We start from the raw sequence: 15,845 nt of genomic DNA on the forward strand, positions 1-15,845 counted from the left end.
AACCTCTCTCCCATCTAGGAGAGGTAGGCTATTGAAGTTGAAGCAGTGAATTCTGACTGTGTGAATAATGCGAGAAATATTGGCTTTTAATACAATAGGTAGGCTAACAGCATACAAATCAGAAAGAGGATCGTTTCTAAATAATTGACCACAGTGGAGTCAGTACACAACACTATGTTCATCATGTCTTAGCAGGATCAGATGGTGACAGGGGTCCTAGAAGGGTCAGACAGCCAGGGAAGACCAGTCTATGGAGCTCATGTGAATTTTGCAGTATATTCAGTGAATGACACAGTTCAATCTTGAATTGATGGATTGACAATTGATTGCAACGAAGGAGTGGCTTCGTAAGAAGCATTTCAAGGTCCTGGGGACAGGTCAAAATCTCCAGATCTCAACCCCATAGAAAACCCCATAGAAAATCTTTGGTGGGAGTTGAAAGTCCGTGTTGCCCAGCAACAGCCCCAAAACATCACTGCTCTAGAGGTGATCTGCATGGAGGAATGTGCCAAAATACTAGCAACAGTGTGTGAAAATCTCGTGAAGACTTACAGAAAACGTTTGACCTCTGTCATTGCCAACAAAGGGTATATAACAAAGTATTTTAGATAAACTTTTGTTATTGACCAAATACTTATTTTCCACCATCATTTGCAAATAAATTCATAAAAAATCCGACAATGTGATTTTCTGGATTTTTCCCCCTCATTTTGTCTGTCATAGTTGAAGTGTACCTATGATGAATTACAGGCCTCTCATCTTTTTAAGTGGGAGAACTTGCACAATTGGTGGCTGACTAAATACTTTTTTGCCCCACTGTATGTGTATGTGACCAATAACATTCAATTTGATTTAATTAGAATTTATATATAAACTGAACAGTACCAGACCCAAAATAAACCCTTGTGGAATCCCACGTGATATGTATTTTCTCTGAGTTATATTCACCAAGGGTGACAAAAAACTCTCAACCAGTTAAATAGGTCCTAAACCAATTTAGAACTGGACCAGAGAGGCCAACCTCCCCTGTCTGTCCAGATGGACATCATGGTCAACAGTGTCGAATGCAGCACTTAAATCAGGGACAGAGGACAGAGAGCTGGTTGGCATCTGTGTTGGCTCTAAGATCATTTACCACTTTAAGTAAGGCTGTCTCTGTGCTCTGGTGGAGACGAAAACCAGATTGGAATTTTTCAAAAATACTGTTGGCACTTAAGAAATGATTTAGCTGTTTGAACACAGAGAGCAGTATTGCTGCTTGGTAGCAGACCAGAAAATGCTGGTGACCCAAGTGTTGTAAGACACGTCATGTACAGTTGAAGTCGGAAGTTTACATACACCTTAGCCAAATATATTTAAACTCAGTTTTAATCCTAGTAAAAATTCCCTGTCTTAGTGTCAGTTGGGATCACCACTTTATTTTAAGAATGTGAAATGTCAGAATAATAGTAGAGTGATTTATTTCAGCTTTTATTTATTTTGTCACATTCCCAATGGGTCAGGATAAGAGCGTCTGCTAAATGACTTAAATGTAAATGTAAATGTCAGATGTTTACATACAATCAATTAGTATTTGGTAGCATTGCCTTAACTTGGGTCAAACATTTTGGGTAGCCTTCCACAAGCTTCCCACAGTAAGTTGGATGAATTTTGGCCCATTCCTCCTGACAGGGCTGGTGTAACTGAGTCAGGTTTGTAGGCCTCCTTGCTCGCACACGATTTTTCAGTTCTGCCCACACATTTTCTATAGGATTGAGGTCAGGGCTTTGTGATGGCCACTCCAATACATTGACTTTGTTGTCCTTAAGCCATTTTGCCACAACTTTGGAAGTATGCTTGGGGTCATTGTCCATTTGGAACAAACATCTGCGACCAAGCTTTAATTTCCTGACTGATGTCTTAAGGTGTTGCTTCAATATATCCAAATCATTTTCTTTCCTCATGATGCCATCTATTTTGTGAAGTGCACCAGTCCCTCCTGCAGCAAAGCACCACCACAACATGATGCTGCCACACCCGTGCTTCACAGTTGGGATGGTGTTCTTCGGCTTGCAAGCCTCACCCTTTTTCCTCCAAACATAACGATGGTCATTATGACCAGACAGTAGAGGTCGACCGATTATGATTTTTCAACACTGATACCGATTATTGGAGGACCAAAAACCGCCGATACCGATTAATCGGCCGATTAAAAAATATATATATATATTTGTAATAATGACAATTACAACAATACTGAATGAACACATATTTTAACTTAATATAATACCAATAAATATCAATACAAATCAATTTAGCCTCAAATAAATAATGAAACATGTTCAATTTGGTTTAAATAATGCGAAAACAAAGTGTTGGAGAAGAAAGAAAAGCTAACGTTTGAGTTCCTTGCTCAGAACATGAGAACATATGAAAGTTGGTGGTTCCTTTTAACATGAGACTTCAATATTCCAAGGTAAGAGGTTTTAGGTTGTAGTTAATATAGTATTTATAGGACTATTTCTCTCTATACCATTTGTATTTCATATACCTTTTACTATTGGATGGTCTTATAGGCACTATATTATTGCCAGTGTAACAGTATAGCTTCTGTCCCTCTCCTCGCCCCTACCTGGGCTCGAACCAGGAACACATCGACAACAGACACATTCGAAGCAGCGTTACCCTTCGCTCCACAAAAGCCGCGGCCCTTGCAGAGCAAAGGGAATAACTACTCCAAGTCTCAGAGCGAGTGACGTTTGAAACGCTATCAGCGCCACCCCGCTAACTAGCTAGCCATTTCACATCTGTTACACCAGCCATTAGGTTGATAGGCTTGAAATCATAAACAGCGCTGTGCTTGCGAAGAGCTGCTGGCAAAACGCACGAAAGTGCTGTTTGAATGAATGCTTACGAGCCTCCTGCTGCCTACCATCGCTCAGTCAGACTGCTCTATCAAATCATAGACTTAATTATAAGATAATAACACACAGAAATACGAGCCGTTGGTCATTAATATGGTCGATTCCAGAAACTATAATTTCGAAAACAAAACGTTTATTATTTCAGTGAAATGCGGAACCGTTCGGCTGGCATCCCTAAGTCTAAATATTCTTGTTGCATTGCACAACCTTCAATGTTATGTCATAATTACGTACAATTCTGGCAAATTAGTTCGCAATGAGCCAGGCTTCCAAAACTGTTGCATATACCCTGACTCTGCGTGCATTGAACGCAAGAGAAGTGACACAATTTCACCTGGTTAATATTGCCTGCTAACCTGGATATCTTTTAGCTAAATATGCAGGTTTAAAAATATATACTTCTGTGTATTGATTTTAAGAAAGGCATTGGTGTTTATGGTTAGGTACAGTCGTCCAACGATTGTGCTTTTTTTGCAAATGCGCTTTTGATAAATCATCCCCCAGCGTTGCATCGATTATATGCAACGCAGGACATGCTAGATAAACTAGTAATATCATCAACCATGTGTAGTTATAACTAGTGATTATGATTGATTGATTGTTTTTCATAAGATAAGTTTAATGCTAGCTAGCAACTTACCTTGGCTTCTACTGCATTTGCGTAACAGGCAGGCTCCTTGTGGAGTGCAAGGAGAGGCAGGTGGTTATAGCGTTGGACTTGTTAACTGTATGGTTGCAAGATTGGATCACCCGAGCTGACAAGGTGAAAATCTGTCGTTCTGCCCCTGAACAAGGCAGTTAACCCACCGTTCCTAGGCCATCATTGAAAATAAGAATGTGTTCTTAACTGACTTGCCTAGTTAAATAAAGGTATAAAAAATAAGAAAAAAATCGGCGCCCAAAAATAACGGTTTCCAATTGTTATGAAAACTTGAAATTGGCCCTAATAAATCGGCCATTAATCAGTCGACCTCTACCAAACAGTTCTATTTTTGTTTCATCAGAACAGAGGACGAATATCCAAAAAGTACAATCTTTGTCCCCATGTGCAGTTGCAAACCATAGTCTGGATTTTTTATTGCAGTTTTGGAGCAGTGGCTTCTTTCTTGCTGAGCAGCCTTTAAAGTTATGCTGATATAGGACTCGTTTTACTGTGGATATAGATACTTTTGTACCTGTTTCCTCCAGCATCTTCACAAGGTCCTTTGCGGTTTTCTGGGATTGATTTGCACTTTTCACACAAAAGTAATTTCATCTCTAGGAGACAGAATGCGTCTCCTTCCTGAGCGGTATGACGGCTGCGTGGTCCCATGGTGTTTTTAATTGCGTGTTATTGTTTGTACAGATGAACGTGGTACCTTTAGGAGTTTGGAAATTGCTCCCAAGGATGAACCAGACTTGTTTAGTTCTGAGGTCTTGGCTGATTTCTTTTTATTTTCCCATGATGTCAAGCAAAGAGACATTGAGTTTGAAGGTAGGTGTAATGGTTTTCCTCCTCTTCGTCTGAAGAGGAGAGGCGAGAAGGATCGGAGGACCAATATGCGGCGTGGTAAGTGTCCATGGTTGTTTATTAAACACATAAACTGAACACTCTATACAAAACAATAAACACACTGTGAATAACGAAAACCGAAACAATACCGTGTGGTGTAAGACACGGAAACAATCACCCACAAAACAACAGTGAAACCCAGGCTACCTAAGAATGATTCTCAATCAGAGACAACTAATGACGTCTGCCTCTGATTGAGAACCATACTAGGCCGAACACAGAAAAACAACCTCGACACACAAAACATAGAATGCCCACACAACTCACGGCCTGACCAACTAAAACAAACAATTAACACAATAACTAGGGTCAGAACGTGACAGTAGGCCTTGAAATACATCCACAGTTACACCTCCAATTGACTCAAATTATGTTAATTAGCCTATCAGAAGCTTCATCATTTTCTGGAATTTTCCAAGCTGTTTAAAGGCACAGTCAACTTAGTGTATGTAAACTTTTGACCCACTGGAATATTGATACATTGAGTTATAAGTGAAATAATCTGTCTGTAAACAATTGTTGGAATAAATTGACTTGTGTCATGCACAATGTAGATGTCCTAACTGACTTGCCAAAACTATAGTTTGTTTAACAAGAAATTTGTGGAGTGGTTGAATAACGAGTTTTAATGACTCCGACCTAAGTGTATGTAAACTTCCGACCTCAACTGTATGTGTTATAGCTGACTGTATTTGATTTACATTTACAGTATTTTGTGAAACTCTCAAATATGCTGGTGTGTGATGCACTTCCTGTCATATCAGATATCAACTGCACAGACTAGATAGGCCTATAGCTATTCTGGGTGGCAGGTGGTAGCCTAGCGGTTAGAGAGGCAACGGGAAGTGAGCTGGTAACTTCATGGTTGATTGTATAAAATCTTAGATGCCATTGTGCCCTTGCACAAGGAACTTAACACCCCACAACAACATTACCTCGGCACCCAGTGTGGCACCTCTCTTAAAACCTGTATATGTATGTTTGTCTTTAAAAGCAGAAGTAAATCTTTGGATGGACCAATAAAGTGATTTTACTAGACATGTCCAAAGCCCTCGTGACTACAGTAAGAGAAGCACTGAAGTGAAAATTAGTGAGTCTTGAAATATGAGTCATTTATAAAGTATTCTCACAGAGGGAGTTCCTTGCTTTAGCAGAACCAACAGTGGAGTCGACCATGGGGATGCAAGAGGACTTAGCAGTGACCAGGACAGTGAACTTATCGACAGTCATCAACAGAACCCTCCTGGACTCAGACTTCCGTTACACACTCTTCCCATTGTTTTACGGTGTTGTGTTCGTCCTTGGTCTGATAGCCAACAGTTACGTGCTGTTCGTGCTGCAGCGCCTGCGCAACGCCAAGGCCATGAATGAGATCCGCATCTACATGGCCAACCTGACTGTGGCCCACCTCTTCTTCGTGTGCACCCTCCCCTTCTGGATTGGCTACTACCACCACCGTGGAGACTAGCGCTACGGCGACATCCTGTGCCGCGTCTTCTTCATCAACACCTACTGCTCCGTCCTCTTCCTCGCCGCCATCAGCGTCAACCATTACTGGGCCATCACGCGCCCGCTGGATGCCGCCTCGTCTGACCATTGGCGCCGCGGGGTGGCCATCACGGCGGTCATCTGGGCGCTCACTCTGTCCATGTCCATGCCGCACTTCTTTGAAACTGCATCCAGGTGGACGCCGGCAACGTGTCGCGCTGCTTTGAGGGCTACCACGACAAGACTGACGACGAGAAGCGGACTGTGGCCACCACTCAACATCGTGGGGTGCCTCGTCTTGGTCTTCTTCCTCGTAGTAGTCTGTAACCTGCTCATTGCCCGGGCCCTGCTCGCCCCAGTCCCCTACCCAGCATCGGGGTTCCAGTTCATACATACCCCGGGGGGTGAAGGACCAGGAACTGTAGATGCTGTGAGCCGTGGTGGGGGTGTTCGTGGTGTTCGTGGTGTGCTTCCTCCCCCACCCTGTGGTCCAGGGTCCCTGGACTCTGGCTGTACTGGAGATCACGGAGGACTGGGGAAGAATGGACTGTGGCCAGCGGACCAGGCAGTGGCTTAACGATGCCCACCAGGTCACCTTGATGCTGATGGGGCTCAACTGCCTCCTGGACCCTGTGGTGTACTGCTTCGCCACCAGGAGGTTCTGCCTGTACATCAAGGACAATCTGAAAAAGGTGGGGAGGGGCGAAGGATGCTCGGAAACAGCCATCACACACATTTCTATGGTGGAGTGTAAGAATGTGAGCCAGCGGCTCCATAGCGAACAGCAGCAGCTGAAGGTTTAAATCTCTAGATGACATGGTATTGTAAAAAATCAAATAAAATTTTATTTGTCACATACACATGGTTAGCAGATGTTAATGCGAGTGTAGCGAAATGCTTGTGCTTCCAGTTCCGACAATGCAGTAATAACCAACAAGTAATCTAACTAACAATTCCAAAACTAATTTCTTATACACAGTGTAAGGGGATAAAGAATATGTACATAAAGAAATGAATGAGTGATGGTGCAGAGCAGCACAGGCAAGATACAGTAGATGGTATCGAGTACGGTATATACATATGAGATGAGTATGTAAACAAAGTGGCATCGTTAAAGTGGCTAGTGATACATGTATTACATAAGGATGCAGTAGATGATAGAGTACAGTATATACGTATACATATGAGATGAATAATGTAGGGTATGTAAACATTATATTAGGTAGCATTATTTAAAGTGGCTAGTGATATATTTTACATCCTTTCCCATCAATTCCCATTATTGAAGTGGCTGGAGTTGAGTCAGTGTGTTGGCAGCAGCCACTCAAAGTTAGTGGTTGCTGTTTAAGAGTCTGATGGCGTTGAGATAGAAGCTGTTTTTCAGTCTCCCGGTCCCAGCTTTGATGCACCTGTACTGACCTCGCCTTCTGGATGATAGCGGGGTGAACAGGCAGTGGCTCGGGTGGGTGTTGTCCTTGATAATCTTTGTGGCCTTCCTGTAACATCGGGTGGTGTAGGTGTCCTGGAGGGCAGGTAGTTTGCCCCCGGTGATACGTTGTGCAGACCTCACTACCCTCTGGAGAGCCTTATGGTTGTGGGCAGAGCAGTTGCCGCACCAGGCGGTGATACAGCCCGCCAGGATGCTCTCGATTGTGCATCTGTAGAAGTTTGTGAGTGCTTTTGGTGAGAAGCCGAATTTTTTCAGCCTCCTGAGGTTGAAAAGGCGCTGCTGAGCCTTCTTCACAATGCTGTCTGTGTGAGTGGACCAATTCAGTTTGTCTGTGATGTGTATGCCGAGGAACTTAAAACTTACTACCCTCTCCACTACTGTTCCATCGATGTGGATAGGGGGGTGTTCCCTCTGCTGTTTCCTGAAGTCCACAATCATCTCCTTAGTTTTGTTGACGTTGAGTGTGAGGTTATTGTCCTGACACCACACTCCAAGGGCCCTCACCTCCTCCCTGTTGGCCGTCTCGTCGTTGTTGGTAATCAAGCCTACCACTGTTGTGTCGTCCGCAAACTTGATGATTGAGTTGGAGGCGTGCGTTGCCGCGCAGTCGTGGGTGAACAGGGAGTACAGGAGAGGGCTCAGAACGCACCCTTGTGGGGCCCCAGTGTTGAGGATCAGCGGGGTGGAGATGTTGTTGCCTACCCTCACCACCTGGGGGCGGCCCGTCAGGAAGTCCAGTACCCAGTTGCACAGGGCAAATGACGAGCTTGGAGGGTACTATGGTGTAAAATGCCGAGCTGTAGTCGATGAACAGCATTCTCACATAGGTATTCCTCTTGTCCAGATGGGTTAGGGCAGTGTGCAGTGTGGTTGAGATTGCGTCGTCTGTGGACCTATTTGGGCGGTAAGCAAATTGGAGTGGGTCTAGGGTGTCAGGTAGGGTGGAGGTGAAATGGTCCTTGACTAGTCTCTCAAAGCACTTCATGATGACGGAAGTGAGTGCTACGGGGCGGTAGTCATTTAGCTCAGTTACCTTAGCTTTCTTGGGAACAGGAACAATGGTGGCCCTCTTGAAGCATGTGGGAACAGCAGACTGGTATAGGGATTGATTGAATATGTCCGTAAACACACCAGCCAGCTGGTCTGCGCATGCTCTGAGGGCGCGGCTGGGGATGCCGTCTGGGCCTGCAGCCTTGCGAGGTTTAACACGTTTAAATGTTTTACTCACCTCGGCTGCAGTGAAGGAGAGACCGCATGTTTCCGTTGCAGGCCGTGTCAGTGGCACTGTATTGTCCTCAAAGCGGGCAAAAAAGTTATTTAGTCTGCCTGGGAGCAAGACATCCTGGTCCTGAGCTGGATTTCTTCCTGTAGTCCGTGATTGACTGTAGACCCTGCAACATACCTCCTGTGTCTGAGCCGTTGAATTGAGATTCTGCTTTGTCTCTATACTGACGCTTAGCTTGTTTGATAGCCTTACGGAGGGAATAGCTGCACTGTTTGTATTCAGTCATATTACCAGATACCTTGCCCTGATTAAAAGCAGTGGTTCGCGCTTTCAGTTTCACGCGAATGCTGCCATCAATCCACGGTTTCTGGTTAGGGAATGTTTTAATCGTTGCTATGGGAACGACATCTTCAACGCACGTTCTAATGAACTCGCACACCGAATCAGCGTATTCGTCAATGTTGTTGCCTGACGCAATACGAAACATGTCCCAATCCACGTGATGGAAGCAGTCTTGGAGTGTGGAATCAGCTTGGTCGGACCAGCGTTGGACAGACCTCATCGTGGGAGCTTCTTGTTTCAGTTTCTGTCTGTAGGCAGGGATCAGCAAAATGGAGTCGTGATCAGCTTTTCCGAAAGGGGGGCGGGGCAGGGCAGGGCCTTATATGCGTCGCGGAAGTTAGAATAACAGTGATCCAAGGTTTTGCCAGCCCTGGTGCTGATACATTTTAGGGAGTCTTGTTTTCAGATTAGCCTTGTTAAAATCCCCAGCTACAATGAATGCAGCCTCAGGATGTATGGATTCCAGGTTGCAAAGAGTCAAATAAAGTTTGTTCAGAGCCATCGATGTGTCTGCTTGGGGGGGAATATATACGGCTGTGATTATAATCGAAGAGAATTCCCTTGGTAGATAATGCGGTCTGCATTTGATTGTGAGGAATTCTAAATCAGGTGAACAGAAGGATTTGAGTTCCTGTATGTTTCTGTGATCACACCACGTCTCGTTAGCCATAAGGCATACGCCCCCGCCCCTCTTCTTACCAGAAAGGTGTTTGTTTCTGTCGGCGCGATGCGTGGAGAAACCCGCTGGCTGCACCGCCACCGAGAGCGTCTCTCCAGTGAGCCATGTTTCCGTGAAGCAAAGAACGCTACAGTCTCTGATGTCCCCCTGGAATGCTACCCTTGCTCGGATTTCATCTACCTTGTAGTCAAGAGACTGGACATTGGCGAGAGAATGCTAGGAAGTGGGGCACGATGTGCCCGTCTACGTAGTCTGACCAGAAGACCGCCTGGTTTCCCTCTTTTACGAAGTCGGTTTTTTGGGTCGCCGGCTGGGATCCATTCCGTTGTCCTGGTTGAAAGGCAGAACACAGGATCCGCTACGCTATAGTCATATTCTTGGTCGTACTGATGGTGAGTTGACGCTGATCTTATATTCAGTAGTTCTTCTCGACTGTATGTAATGAAACCTAAGATGACCTGGGGTACTAATGTAAGAAATAACACGTAAAAAAACAAAAAACTGCATAGTTTCCTAGGAACGCAAAGCGAGGCGCCGGAAGTAACTTAGATATTGTGTCTAATGCTAATACTGTTGTTAGTAACCACATCCTCAGGATGCTTCATTCCATCACACCCACACCTAACAAAGAACACAGTGCAGAACATGCACTCTGCTATGTAGCCTCATGTTCATTCAGACACATCACATGAACAGATGCACCACCACACAGCCCCACCCAGAGTATGGTTCCCCTCTAGATTTCCTTCCTGTAGGGATTTGTCCTGGCCACTGTGCCAGCTATAATCAGTGCTTTAAAGAATCTTTGGACCATTGATTCTTTGTTTTCACATTTCAGATGTACTCTACATTGTATCTCACAATGTATCTCACACTTTGTTATCGTGACTTCAATTTAATCACGTTTCTTCCTGTTCTTCTAGTGTAATCAGAGAAGATAAGCAGATGTTTTATAGGGAACAGGAGCTTCTATAAAGGATTGCAAAATAGCTCTACAAACTCAGTCCCAAGGCACTAGACTAGATCCTTAGATAAAATGGATATCAAATTACATTTTAAATATCACATGCGCCGAACACAACCGTACAGTGAATTGCTTACTTACAAGCCCTTAACCAACAATAGTCCTATCACTATTGGAGCCTTCTAAATTGGGTGCTGAACAATAGCTCTATAAACTCAGTCCCAAGCCACTAGACTAGATGGTTAGATAGGACAATCTGACTATATGCACCATATATATTCTATCTAACCATCTAGTCTAGTGGCTTGGGACTGAGTTTATAGAGCTATTGTTCAGCACCCTATTTAGAAGGCTCAAACAGTGATAGGACAATCTGACTATATGCACCATATATATTCTATCACTGTTTGATCCTTCTAAATTGGGTGCTGAACAATAGCAATTAATTTAAAAAAAATCCTTGTTCTTGAGCACCTAATATGGACATATATTCCCACATAAAAAAAAATATTCAGGATGCTGGATGTCTGTCAAGTTCATGCATGTTGTGATAAACTAAGCTTTGTAATGAACTGAAACTGTAATTGTGAAACTAAGAATTGCATTGATTTTAGCCTACATGGTCTTCACCACATATGGAATTGCAAAATGTTCATGTGTGGTGAGATGTGAAACTGTATTTGTTTTGCAATTTAATTTTGTAACAAAGCAAAGACACATACTGGGAGCTTTTTTAAGTATGTGAAGCATCGCTATCCCCCTGGGCACAGATGTCAGTTCAACGTCTAGTATTGATTAACATTTGGTTGAGTTGTCAACTAACGTGAATTCAATGTGAAATCAACAAATGTAAAAAATAAAAAAATAATGATATAATTGTTGAAATTATGTGGAAACAACATTGATTCAACCAGGTTTTGCCCAGTGGGATTATTGTTATTGTAAAGAATAATCTTCCCAATCCTTTTATGAGGCTGCCAGCTACTGAAGTATTAACAGAGACGTGGCGGTTATGAAGCTAATAGACCTCTGGTGTAAATGTTGCAGTAACTGTAACTCTATGTGTGTGATGCATTCAAAACATATTGTTTAATACGCTGTACTGCATTCTCAATGTAAATATGAACTAACAGATATATTGTTATTGAAATGCCTCTTTTTTTTGTTTCACACTCGTTTTTTTATTCAAAGCTTCCATTAAAAGATTCTGACAAATATCACTATGAATGCAGACAAATGAGAAAAATAAGACTTTTCAAACCTTTTTACTTTTTAGAGATCAAGTCTAGCTTCTCTTTAAATATTTAACAAACTCTAACCCTCTTAAGGACAGTTCCTCTGACACAGATTAAACCTAGTCCTGGATGAAAAAGCATGGTCAATAGAGTATCTGTCTAAATAGTTTTTTAGTCCAGGACTATGTTTAATCTGTGTCTGGGAAACTGCCCCACAGTGTTTTACAATGAGCAAAGGAGGATTTAAGAGGAATCATCCCAAGGTGGCGTAGGTATCATCCCCTGTCATGTAGGTGGGGTACAGGTCGCTGTAGGCTTGGTTGGTTTCACCACAGTTCATGTAGACTTCTCCCTCATTCCCAGCCTGGGCCTGACTCCTCCCCCTAGTGGTGACAGCAGACACATGATCAACATAGTGATCAGCATAGTGATCCGCATAGTGATCAGCTAATTATAATCTCATACACAGGAAGACAAATGTAAAACACACACACATAATTTGTTCATCATGCTCTTACTTTGGTGCTTTTGCAGGTCCAGTATATCCTGGAAGTACATGGAAAATACATCACAGTACATCAAACCAACACTCACAATGTCTGAATGAACATTGTAGGCTTTTCAGAAACCTACTAGAGTCCTACACATTACTTCCTGTAACTACAGTAGCCAACATGTTATAATTATAACTGCAGTATAGCTGAAGACTTGGTAGAACTGTTGATACAGTGCAGTACACTTGACAGTGTCACTCACCTTTGGCCGGTGCACTATTGGTGGCCAAGGTCTCTTGACCGGCCTTCTCTTTGGCCCGATGCCTCCAGAGCCACAGCAGCAACAAGGGCAGTAAGACCCCGGCAAGGAGAACCAGCACCAACCCTGCCACTCCTGCATACACACTGCCTAAGGGGAGAGGAGGAACAGTCAAATGAACTGTATTGACATTGATGTGCCACAGGCTTACACTAAAATCTTAAACTTTACAAACCTATGCTATAAAGTACTACTGTGCATCAAAAAATATTGATACATACATTGAACAGCAGGGTCCGACAACATAAAACTATTGATAAATGCAATCCAGAGTTATAAAAACAATAATGACATGGCAATGTGAGAGGGACCATCCCAGTACATTACCTTTTCTTTTGGTACATTGTCACTATCACACCACCATTACCACACATCATCGTCATCAGCTCAGTTCTCTACTAATGGAACAAATCTCATTATCGTTCATCATTTCCTCAAACTGAGCTGTTCTCCATCTTAGGCTGAGAGGAAGCTAAATGTGTTGGACTCATATGAGAAATAAGGTGGATGTTGTGATTGACGAGTAGATTACCAGTCATGGGGAAGTAGACGATATAGACTGTGTGGGACGGGCTTTGTTGCTGCTGCGTCAGGGAAGAGATGTTGCTGTAAGCCTGGCAAAAGTACTGCCCACTCTCACTTGCCATGCTCAGGGTCAGCTCTCGCCCCATGTCCACCTTCTGCCACCCACCCTGCTCGTCCAACCTGCTCCAGCTCCAGATGACAGAGGGGGGGTGGGAGGTGGCCTGACAGTACAGGGTGACACTCTGCCCCTCCATGGTGACCAAGTCCTTGGGTGTGGATGACACCCACACATTGGAGAGTCTCTCTAGAGAGAGGAGGGGACATGATAAACTACTTTGTGTTACTCAAATAAACACAGATTACAGATCCAGACTAAATTCTTAGAAAAAGGTTTCGAAAGGGTTCTTTGCCTGTCCCCATAGGATAACCCATTTTGGTTCCAGGTAGGATTGTAGAAAGATAGAATAGAGCGGAAGAGGTGGGTGTAGATTGTAGAAGAATAAAATAGAGTGGGAGAGGGGGGTGTAGATTGTAGAAGGATAGAATAGAGTGGGAGAGGGGGGAGTAGATTTTTAGAAGGATAGAATAGAGTAGGATAGGGGTTGTAGATTGTAGAAGGATAGAATAGAGTGTGAGGGGCGTGTAGATTGTAGAAGGATAGAATAGAGGGAGGGGGGTGTTGAAGGGTGGAAGCAGACAGACTACAATGCTGCTGGGTCATTATCCTAGCCGGAGGGAGGGGGGGGGGGCTGTTACTATAAACACTGACATAACTGTGCTGGGTTTTGCTCCAGTGAAAAACAAGTCAAAATAATTCAGCCTGGCTGAACTACTTAACTCTCCCTGCCTGCTATGCTTCTGTTGTCTTATTGATTTTCCAACAGGCAGCTTTAACTTCAGTCCCTGACATCTCTTTGTGTCTCTACATGAGTAGGGTTTTCTCGCATAAGTCCAGGAAGCTATTTGGCGTTGCCTTGGTGTTGGCTGTGTTTGTTCCCTTGGGACGGGAAAATAATTAGTGGGTGAAAAAAGTTGAAATACACAATCCCCTATTCAAGCATCCACAAACATGCCATGACAATTAACCATTTGTTTCGTGATAACTATGAAGTTAACGGGAGTTTTATGATTTAAAATAAGTTCCAGTCACGTACCTACCACAGTCAGGTTTACTGCATTGCTGTCGTACCTTGTTCCATTGTAATAACCTGAACACTTGTATTCTCCAGAGTCCTGAGTGGTGACAATTAGAGTCACAGAGTTGCTGTTAATATTCATAGCTGTGCATGTGGTCTGGTTCAGACGGTACCAGGTGTATTTGTTCACAACAAATGATACCATACAAAACATTTTGACGGTCTGACCAGCAGGCATGACCGGTGCTCCAATCTGGAAGATCAATTTGGCCCATTGGCTCTCCTGGAGAAAAGCTGTCAAAAGAGACAGAGACAATGGTTAGAGAAGGCAATTAAAAAAGCCCTGCTTGTAAATGGAACACTTACTACACGAAATAGACACTTTTAGCCTTAACTACACTGTACTCACCAACTGGTGACGCAATGTATATTTTAATGGGTAGTGTTGGCAGATTCATTTGTTGTGATGACTGTAATCATTAAAGGTTCAAATCCTAATTTGAGATCCATGCACTTCGACTTTTGCATAAATTATGTAAATGGTTGGTAAATGCAAAACACATTGAGTTACGGGTGCAGATCTCCAGTTTGGATTCAGCCCTAATACAGTACATACTTAATATTAACCAATATACAGTTTGACATAATGAGAGGTCTTACCTGGTTTAACAAACAAACAGAGCAGAAGAAAAAGAAGTTGCATGTTTAGTAGCTGTAGTTGTTTGATATACGTTGATGACTGATACGATGACACCCTGGACCTGTATGTTTAAGGTGTTGTGCTTTACTCTGTCTTAAAGTCCTGATGGGGGAAGTTTAAAATGGGAAACAAAAGGGACAGGAACTTTGAGCTTCCTCCTGACTGTTAATCTGTTAACAGAGTTCCATCCTCGGATTGAACTGGAACAATATTGTTGCCATGTCTATGGTTTAGATAACCTTTCTGTAGGTATCTGTCCAAGCAGCTTTGTTTCTCCACATCTCTACTATCTGTTCTCAATGATTTAGTAATAACTCACTACAACTCAACTCACTCTAATCTCTTGAGGCCTCTGTGAGTTGCCATTTCATTCACCTCACAAAGCTTGGCCAACTTCAATCTCACCCTGAACTTGATTAGCTAGGTTCCATGTTATATACTGTGTATTGTGGAGTAACTGCAATGTTGTTGATCCGTCCTCAGTTTTCTCCTATAGTCACCATTGGCCTCATGGTGAAATCCCTGAGCGATTTCCTTAGGAAGGATGCCTCTATCTTTGTACTGACTGTGTGTATTGATACACCATCTAAAGTGTAATTAATAACTTCACCCTGCTCAAACGGATATTCAATGTCTGCTTTTTTATTTTTACCCATCTACCAATAGGTGCCCTTCTTTGTAAGTCATTGGAAAACCTCCTCCTCTCTTTGTGGTTGAATCAGAGTAGGAAATTCGCTGCTTGACTGAGGGACTGTTGGTAAAATAATGATTAAATGACTGAATAAATCATTTTAAATGGAACTGTAACTAAGTAAACTTAAGTAAACTTAGTT

At 43.1% G+C, this 15,845-nt stretch overlaps 2 protein-coding genes and 1 pseudogene across 7 annotated transcripts in view; 2 read left to right on the forward strand and 1 right to left on the reverse strand.

Moving 5' to 3' along the window:
* Positions 1 to 15,845, forward strand: part of LOC135508441 (platelet-activating factor receptor-like) — a 58,099-nt gene that overhangs the window by 10,988 nt on the left and 31,266 nt on the right. The gene's annotated exons all lie outside the window — the stretch shown is intronic.
* LOC135507427 (platelet-activating factor receptor-like) lies at positions 5,624 to 6,803 on the forward strand (annotated as a pseudogene).
* On the reverse strand, positions 11,759 to 15,114 carry LOC135508440 (uncharacterized). 6 transcript variants are annotated; one of them, XM_064928620.1, is made up of 7 exons: positions 14,973 to 15,114; positions 14,541 to 14,606; positions 14,335 to 14,409; positions 13,184 to 13,480; positions 12,595 to 12,741; positions 12,357 to 12,384; positions 11,759 to 12,221 (listed from the first exon to the last, which is right to left on the reverse strand). In XM_064928620.1, the coding sequence occupies exons 1-7, from the start codon at positions 15,013 to 15,015 to the stop codon at positions 12,092 to 12,094; spliced, it is 786 nt and encodes a 261-aa protein (XP_064784692.1). In that variant the 5' UTR covers positions 15,016 to 15,114; the 3' UTR covers positions 11,759 to 12,091. The 6 variants fall into 6 exon arrangements, 5 of the variants coding, with proteins under 5 accessions (XP_064784692.1, XP_064784696.1, XP_064784693.1 ...); XM_064928624.1 differs by having other exon boundaries at positions 12,595 to 12,737; positions 13,292 to 13,480; positions 14,331 to 14,409; positions 14,973 to 15,113; XM_064928621.1 differs by having other exon boundaries at positions 13,343 to 13,480; positions 14,331 to 14,606; positions 14,973 to 15,112.

The sequence above is a fragment of the Oncorhynchus masou genome, chromosome 21 (genome assembly GCF_036934945.1).
Source record: "Oncorhynchus masou masou isolate Uvic2021 chromosome 21, UVic_Omas_1.1, whole genome shotgun sequence".
Lineage (NCBI taxonomy): Eukaryota > Metazoa > Chordata > Actinopteri > Salmoniformes > Salmonidae > Oncorhynchus > Oncorhynchus masou.

Bases quoted from the DNA above. Each gene is read 5' to 3' on its own strand.
- LOC135508440 (XM_064928619.1), bottom strand. From the start codon at position 15,015: ATGCAACTTCTTTTTCTTCTGCTCTGTTTGTTTGTTAAACCAG. The intron at 14,607-14,972 runs GTAAGACCTCTC...CTCTTTTGACAG, and splicing joins CTGTTTGTTTGTTAAACCAG to CTTTTCTCCAGGAGAGCCAA. The intron at 12,385-12,594 runs GTGAGTGACACT...ATGTACTTCCAG, and splicing joins CAATAGTGCACCGGCCAAAG to GATATACTGGACCTGCAAAA.